Here is an 8,601-nt window from a genome sequence, read left to right as displayed (position 1 = left end):
TCAGCACTGCTACAATGCTTGTATTTGTTAGCCTAATTCTTACAGTCTTGTATACATACAGCTTGCCTAGCACAAGAGGTCCTGAGTTCAATTTCCAGAAGGGGTTGGAGGGGGCAGATACTCATTTTGTTTTCAAAATGTGAAATGTCCAGTTACTAGTATTGTTATACATATGACTGAGGATATACACTTGATTCTTTTTCTATATTAGCAATAAAGTTATTGACACATGGAAGAAATCTTCATGAGTGAAGATGTTTCCTTTTGAAAGAAATGACAATAAAAACTGTAAAAATTGAAGTAAATGTTACCATTTCACTATCCATTATACCTTTATTTTAAGAACTGTCACAGGTTTTAAAACCCTTTATTACATTCATTTTGTATATGTGTGTGTGTTGGGTGGGGGAGACACTCATGTGGAGGTCCGAAAACAACTTGTAGAGTGGGTTCTTTCTGCTCTGTGGGTCGGGCATGGCAACCATCTCTCTGGTCTGGTCGTTTGTTTTTTTGATCTTCACATTCACCCAGGGAAGCCCCCGTCACTCGATTTAATGAGACACTTTCCACATAAGCAATGAAGGATGCTCAGAAGGGCTTGCTTTTGGACCTAGTTTCCATGTGCTCAGACATCAAAGTCAGACAAAAGCCGGTAACTAACTTGAATCTCAGAAACTACACTAGGCGGTCCTTTTCAAAGGCTGTCCTCTTCACAGAGAGGATAAGAAGTGCCTGAAGTCCAGCTTTGGGTTCTTCTCAGATGCACTCTGACTAAGCAGAGCTTTCAATTGAGAGAAATGTTTCTTTCTTTTGCTTGTATTCCTTGAGGAGCAAATGGGTGTTGATTGTCCAGATGTAGGTGTTCTGAAACGAGAGAAACTACTGTTAACACATCACCAAGGACAAAACACTCTTCCTGCTTAGAGAACTGCTCCCAGCATCTCCTACTCGGCACAGCACACTCTGCATTACAGCTCTGTATGGGCACTGGCTGTCCTCGTCACAGTAATCCTCATTAACAACAACAGAAACCTCTGGCACCATTTTAGGAGGCGAACTGGATGGTTCTTGAAGAACCTATGATACCTGGAAGATAAACCTGCAGGTAATGTTGTCAGGCTGAGTGTTCTTTACACTTGACTGCAGGATTCATGACAGTTGTGAGTGAGAACTTCCAAGAACACTCCATACGTACAACTGAAGACCACTTCATTCCTCTATAGTGAAAGGCCTCGGGGAGGCACCATTCCACCGAGTCCCCGCCATTAGAATGGCAGTGCTATAGGACAGGCACCAGCCTAGGTCTAGGTTCTGGTGCTTTTAGATACAGAGGACACACTCCACAACATCCACAGAGTAAGCCATTCATCATCAGTGTGAGTGTTCATGTGGGTGCTGGGGATCTGAACTCAGGCCTTTGTGCATAGAAAGCAAGGACTACCAACTGGACCCTTTCCCAGTACCTCCAGATGCAACGAAATTGTTTTAAATAAACCAAATTTCCCTTTATCCACATTTACACAAAAAGTGAAATTTTCTGTTGAGTTCTTACACCAAATACTGACTAAAATCAACAATGTATGTAAAACTGGACTTGACATTTTAACCCAATATCATAAACTTGGAGCTTAATAGAAATTTCAAACATTAAACAGAAATAATCGAGTCCTTGCTAGATTTTGTTGTTTATGCTTAAGATACTGAGCACATTTAGATTCTTTTGTGAGAAAATATTCCAGATTCTTAGCACAGTGTCTATGGGCTTGTACGCAAATGTAGGACTATGACAATGACAAAGTACCGAGGATTCCTAGAATGAAAACTTGGCATCTCTGGCAAAGCTCTGTTCAGTTAGATTTCAACAAGAATCCGTGACAAAGGAAAGAGTGACAGTTTGGACACAGTGTAAGGACTTCAGGTTTGGTGGCACAGAGTAAGCTGAGGTGACATGATGGGCAGGCAGGTGCAGGCCCGGGGAGCCGACCACCTGTCTGACCTGTGCCACAGTCAGAGTTAAAGGCTGCTCAGAGCTGCGCGTCAGCCGGGCTTCATCAGGTCACTGTCCTAGTCCTGACAGGTCACGAGACCCTGGCCCAGGACGACAGCAGCAGCAGCGGTAGGAACTGACAACCAGGAGAAGAGTGTAGAGGCTGCCAACCCGCCTGCCCTTTGAAGTAAGTGTGCATAGAAGGGCATCTGGTTCAGTTACACAGCAGCAGGGGAGACTTGGTGGTTGGCTGTGGGTGGATGTCAGGTGCTGGGAGAGATTGCATAGGGGCCATGTGCGCAGACTAGAGGAAGGAGAAAACATGCCAAGGCCTGGAACAGAGTACTCAGGAGTGCACAGTAAATGGTATTCCATACTTCATAGCAACTAAGTTAAGGTACCTGATAGTCAAGCAGGGGTTCTTGCCTTTGGAACCAGACATATTATGACATACTGGGTGTGTGGAGCCTGGAGTCATTCTCTGGGGTGTTTTCAGGTTGGCTCTGTTTGTAGCAGGGGCAGCATTGCTCTCCAGTGCCGACAGGAAGCTTCTACTCTTCCCATGGTGCCTCACTGTTCTGTTGCACGTTCTACAGGTAACCAGCTACCACAAAAAGAAGTTGATCCCATGAATTCTCTGGTAATGTAACTCAATAAACCACAGGTTTACTCAAGTCCTATGTCAGTATGACAGAGGCAAGTTAGCACAGAGGCTACCCTGGAGCTTGACAATCTACCAGGAAGAATCAGACAAGACAAATTGAAAACAACAGAATTGCCCATAAGAAGGTATTGACTAAACGTTTATATTTTAAATGCTTTAAAAATCCTACACAATGCACGTGATGACACTGTTTAGCGACTAAAGTCTGATAGAAAAAAAAATCCTACACAAAGAACTATAGGCAATTAAGGAATGTGGAGAGCAGGAGAAATAGTCTTCCCTAGGGAACAGCACACCAACTGTCTATCCAATACCAAATGGTCAGCCCTGGAAATATCCATATGCAAACATCATTATACAGACTGAGCAGTTATATGTTTAGGAATACACACGCGCACGCGCGCACACACACACACACACACACACACACACATGCATGTAACAAAAAAGAGGCCATGAATTTGAAAGAGAACAATAAGGGTATATGGGAGGTATGGAAGGAGAAAATGGTATAATCACATTATGATCTCAAAAATATAATAATTAAAAAAAAATATCATGAACTGTACACCCTCAACATTAAACTGGTTTGTGTGGGAACTGGGGATGGGAGACTAGACACTAACATTGGATATTCTTTATAACAGCAGTAGAGAGTGACTAGTGACTATTTTCTAGCTAGTGTACTTTAGTTTTTTTCCCCAATAAAACATTGCAGATCACTGACATTTGAAGTACTGTCTTCAGATCTGTGATTCTGTAAATGTTGGTGTGACTAATAAAACCTTTCAGTTCCATCATTGGCCTAGAAATTAGCTCTCTTCATAGTGTTCAGATCTAATACTTATTTTCGCCAGTGGAGGATAAAGGTTGTGTTGGTTACAGGAATGGCTGCTGGGAACCAAACAAACAACAAATACTTCAGTTGCTGAGCTCTCTCTCCAGCCCCAGCAGGATGCACCGTTAAGACATGGTCCACTTGTACTTAATGTACTTAAATGCCTTTCTACATAGCTCATTCACAGACTTCAACCCATGGCTCAGCAGAATGTAACCTAGTTCGGCGAGAGGTACTCAGATTTCAAACACAGACAAAAGTGCAAGCAAAGGTCTGTGTGGCGTTTGAATAAGAATGACCCCATAGGTTCATATGCTTGAACACTTGCTATCCAGTTGGTGTAACTATTTGGGAAGGATTAGGAGGTAAGGCCTTGTTGGATCTAGTGTGTTACTGGGGGGCGGGCTTTGAGGTTTCAAAAGACAGTGACTCCCAGTGTCTCTCTCTGCCTCAAGGTTGTGGATCAAGATGTGAGCCCTCAGCTGTTCCTTCACTCAGCCACTATGGAATTTAGCCCTCTGGAACCGTAAGCCTAATTAAACACTTTCTTTTGTAAGTTGCCTTGGTCATGGTGTTTTATCACAGCAATAGTGACTACAGTAATCTGCATAAAGGCCTGCTGCCTTATTGTTTTTGGGAAAATGGCTATATACAGATTAAGATAAATCAGCAAAACATCCCCTGAGCCTTTCTAGTGATCTCTAATTAAAATATAGTATACTTCAGCAAAGTATAACCTCAGAAGACTTACTTTCTTGTAGGAACATTTTCCAAATATGTTGCGGTGATGTTTTCTAACATTTCCTGTGGCAGGAGGCTCATAGGTTGAGGTCAGCCTAGGATACACAGTAGGTTTAAGGCCAGTCTAGGCTACTTAGCAAGACCCTTAGGCCAGACCTAAGCTATTGGAATGTCCAGTGCCTACATGCACTTGAGTAAGCTGATACTGTTCACACAGAGCATGCAAGATAGAAAATATATCTGATAGTGGGCTCCATCTAGTAAGCCCCAGGGAGTTTTTGTTTGAGTCTATCTTTTACCCTGCTATTAAACACTTGCTGGGTGGACAAGTACTGCATGCTAACACTGGGACTTCATATAGAAGGTTGGTGTGGAGCAAAGTATTGATCACTGAAGAAATGATTCAGTGGTGACTGATCCTGGGAAGTACACACACAAACACAAGGAATTCTCAAAACTGAAAAGACTGTGCTCAACAGAAATGTAAGAGCAGGTAAGATTGTCAGCCTTTGGTTTTTAGGCAGTTATCAAATATAAAAATAAACTAGCTGGTGTGGTGGCCCAAGCCTTTAATTTCAGCACTCAGGAAGCAGAGCAGGCAGATCTCTTGAGTTCAAGGCCTACCTGGTCTACAAAGCAAGTTCTAGGACAGTCAGGGCTACACAGAGAAACCCTGTCTCTAATTAATAAAAGGGAGTATGCCCTTGATGACTTGCTATCACAGAAACATTATGTGTGTACTCTTGACAGTCTAGATGTACTGTTGTAACTCCCTGCCGGCAGGCTGATTTCCAGCCTAAGGGAAAGAAGACAAAATGACACCATGTTTCCATGTCCCAGAGTGCAGCCTTACCAGCACACTTGTGGAGTCTCTGTATTTTCTCAACACTTTTGCTTCTTTAAAACTCAGTGCATGATTTCTTGCTTCTCGGTGAAGAAGTTTCTGTATTTTGGGTGTCAGTTTGGCCTTGGGTTTGAGGCGTACTCTAGAGTTATCCAGAACCAACAACTGGAAGCAGTATGGACATGTTTCTTGAAAAGTGCTGTTTTCCTCTACAATTACATAAGTCAAATTAACAAGTCAGCATGTTTTGTTACCTCAAACAACTGGCATCATAAATGGGAAAAAGAAAAATACACTGATGATATCAGGAGAAAGTGGCAATAATGTACTTTACAAAATTCCCTCCCTCCATCCTTCAGCAACAGACTAACAGGCTGCTGGCCTTTGCTACTCTGCTCATTTGTTGCTTAGTTACCAATACATTTACCACAAAGTTAAGTGCATAGGGCTTCCCTCCCCCACCCCTTCCGTTCATAATTAGTCCAACCAGTACTGTTTGGAAGTGTGAACAAAGGACAACCAGATGACATACAACATCAAAGTGCTAGGCCGGGGGTGGGGCTAAGGAAGGGGATCAGAGGTTGGTCTGGTTATTGTAATTAAAGAAGGGTAGCTAGAGAAGGCTTCACCGGATGACATCTGCAGAGAAAAATGACAGCAGGCAGTAGTGGAGAGTTCCAGGCATGACCTGGCATCTGGAAAAGCCCTGGACCACACCAGTGAGTAGGTCAGGTGTGGCTGGAGTCGAGGAACAAGCTGGAAGTATGTCAGAGAGGTTATCTAGCATGCTGGCTTGGACATGGACGGCAGGGGTGTAGACAGCAGTAATCTAGGAGGGAAGCACTAATTGGACCAGGCTGGAAGCAGCGGATGTAAAATGTGGAGGTACTTCCAAGCCAGTGTGAGTGGCTAACACAGGAGGACCAAGGAGAAGAGGTGACGTTAGGAGTCAAGAATGGCTCCAGAGTAAGGGCAGGATCACTGTTGAGTGGGGTGGGAGAGCTAGTCATTAACAAAAAGTCAGGAAGGCAGAGAGGATGCGAGTCTAATCTGGAGGAGAGATCGAGGCTGGAATTAGGAAGATCTTGGTATACTGTATCCAACCCCAAGACTGAATGAAAAATTGTCATCTAAGAACTGAGTTCTGGGGGCACCGCAATATTTGGATCCTGGAAGATTAGGAGAACCAACAAAGTACACTGAGGTACAGGAGAAAGTCGTAGATATCTGGAAGACAGGTGGAAACTACTTCTGAAATGTTGGTCAGTGTGGTGCTGTTGAGATGGTTCTGTGGTTCAAGACACTTCCTACTAAGCTAGAAGACCAGAGTTCATCCCCAGGAACCCATCTAGTAGGATAGAATCTGTTCCCCAAAGCTATTCTCTGGCTTCTAAACGTTCACTTCTTTGGGCACACAAACACACACACACAGAAAGTTAAGAACACTGGCTGCTCTTCCAAAGGACCCAGGTTCGATTCCCAGCATCCACTTTGCACAGCTCACATTTGTCTGTGATTCCAGTTCCAGAGGATTCATCATCTTCTGGTCACCAGGCTTCCAAGTGGTACAGACATGAAGGAAAAATTTATACACTTAGCAGAATAAATTTTTAAAATAAATACTGATCCAGGGCCTGGGGAGATGGCTCATGGGTTAGGAGTATTTGCTGCTCTAGAGGAAGACTCAGGTTTAATTCCCAGGACCCACTTAGCGGCTCACAACCAGTTATAACTCGAGTTCCAGGGGATCCGACGCCCTCTTCTGGATTCTGCTACACCAAGCACGCATGTGGTGCCCTGACATAGGGAAAGCACAAGTGTCAAATGCTAAGGGTTAGGACATTAAAGGATTTGGGTTTTTCATGCAATTGAGAAACCTAGGCCTTTTTAAAAAATGAGACGAGTCCATCAGCCTTCTCTTTTGGATCACTGGAATGGTGCAGAGCAGCCAGCCGGCGTTCTCCTTACCGTGTGTCGAACTGTAGGCCCAACTGCAAAAGAGTGAGTGAGGCGTGAGGCCGGGGCACTGTGGCCGCCCTCCCTCCCGCCCGTCCGCCCTCCATCCCTCACCTACAGGAGGTAGCGGGCCTGACCAGGGCAGCTCTCTACCAGGCCGCGAGCCGCCGCTTCAAGGTAGTGCTTCTGCCGCATAGCTAGTGCGTCTGGCCGCCCAAACGCCGCGGAAGAGCTCCACGCCGGAAGTCGGTTATCGTAGTGTAACCATCGTGGTCTCTGCGCTCAAACTCCCTCCGGAAACACGCATTCGCGACTCAGAAGTTCCGACCTCCTCTGTGTCGCGTCTGGAGTTCTCTGTCATCTGGCTTGTGGTGTGGTTCCCTGTAACATCCAGAGAAGTTCTTGTACCCGGAATGGGAACAGGCTCCCAGCCCAAGGCTCCACCAACCTCACTGACTTCATTCCTGTCTTGTTTCTAACCCTCAGGTCAAGATTCTCTGGGTAGCTTAACAAGGTTAATCAGTTATCATTCAGGTGTTTTTCTTTACTCTTCTGGTTTGCTTTCTTTTTTGTTTTATTTATTATGTGTATGAGTGCTTAGCTGCTTATATCTCTTGAGTGCAGTATCTGGGGCAGTCAGAAGAAGGTATCTGATCCCTTGGAACCGCGGTTACAGATATTTGAGAGCAGCCATGTGGGTGCTAGAAAAAAGCCCGGGTCCTCCGTAAGAACAGTCGGTGCTTTTAAATGCTAAGCCACCAAGTGCCCTTAAATGGCCAAGCCATCTCTCCAGCTCTAGTTTGATTTATTTCATGCACATTTTAAAAAAATGAGTGCACTTATTTAATTTTTTGAGACAGACTCTTTCTACATGGCTCTGGCTGTCCTGGAACTCACTGTGTAGACCAGGCTGGCCTCCAACTCACAGTAATTCATTTACCTCCTGAGTGCTGGGATTAAAGGCATGCACCACCACACCTCCACCTTCCGCCACACAGTCCTTTCCTCTCAATGCCGACTCAGCAGCTCTGCTTGAGTTGTTACCTGTCTTCTCCATGGCAAAGTTGCCACAATAACTCTCCTGTTTGTCCACACAGACCTGCCCAGGTGCCCAGCATCTGCCCCTTGGGTCCTGAGCCCCAACTTCTCATTCGTTTTCCCACCACTCGCCACTGCTCTGTCCACATGTCAACAGCTCCCTCCATGACTTTGCACTACCAGGCCCAGCATTTTCTGAGAGGATTATCTCGCATACTGTGAATCCAGGAACAGATAAAATCCAAAAAGCAAAGTTTGGCTTCTCCAGAAATGTTCTTAGTTCTCTGGCCAAAAATGCCAGAAGGGTGCTCTAGTTTTTGTTTTTTGTTTTTTGTTTGTTTTTTTTTTTTTTAGATAGGGTTTCTCTGTGTAGCCCCGATGTCCTGGAACTCTATTTGTAGTACCTCCAGGTCCAGGGGATGCTCTTTTCTGGACTCGCTGGGCACCAGGCATGCATGTAGTGCACTGACAAACATGTAGGCAAAACATCCCTACACATAAAAAAATAAATCTTTAAAATAAAATAAAGTGGA

The 8,601-nt window shown here is 44.7% G+C and overlaps 1 protein-coding gene across 1 annotated transcript; it reads right to left on the bottom strand.

Annotated features, from left to right (window-relative positions):
• Nucleotides 1-295: 295 nt before the first annotated feature.
• Nucleotides 296-7,305, bottom strand: C13H18orf21 (chromosome 13 C18orf21 homolog). Its single transcript, XM_036205213.1, has 5 exons — nt 7,149-7,305; nt 7,043-7,065; nt 5,084-5,283; nt 2,389-2,591; nt 296-864 (listed from the first exon to the last, which is right to left on the bottom strand). Exons 1-5 carry the CDS (start codon nt 7,223-7,225, stop codon nt 711-713), a joined length of 657 nt encoding a protein of 218 aa, XP_036061106.1. The 5' UTR covers nt 7,226-7,305; the 3' UTR covers nt 296-710.
• Nucleotides 7,306-8,601: the final 1,296 nt, after the last annotated feature.

This window comes from Onychomys torridus, chromosome 13 (genome assembly GCF_903995425.1).
Source record: "Onychomys torridus chromosome 13, mOncTor1.1, whole genome shotgun sequence".
NCBI classification, from domain to species: Eukaryota; Metazoa; Chordata; class Mammalia; order Rodentia; family Cricetidae; genus Onychomys; species Onychomys torridus.
The sequence above is the reverse complement of the archived record's forward strand: the minus strand, read 5'-3'. Positions and strand labels throughout refer to the sequence as shown.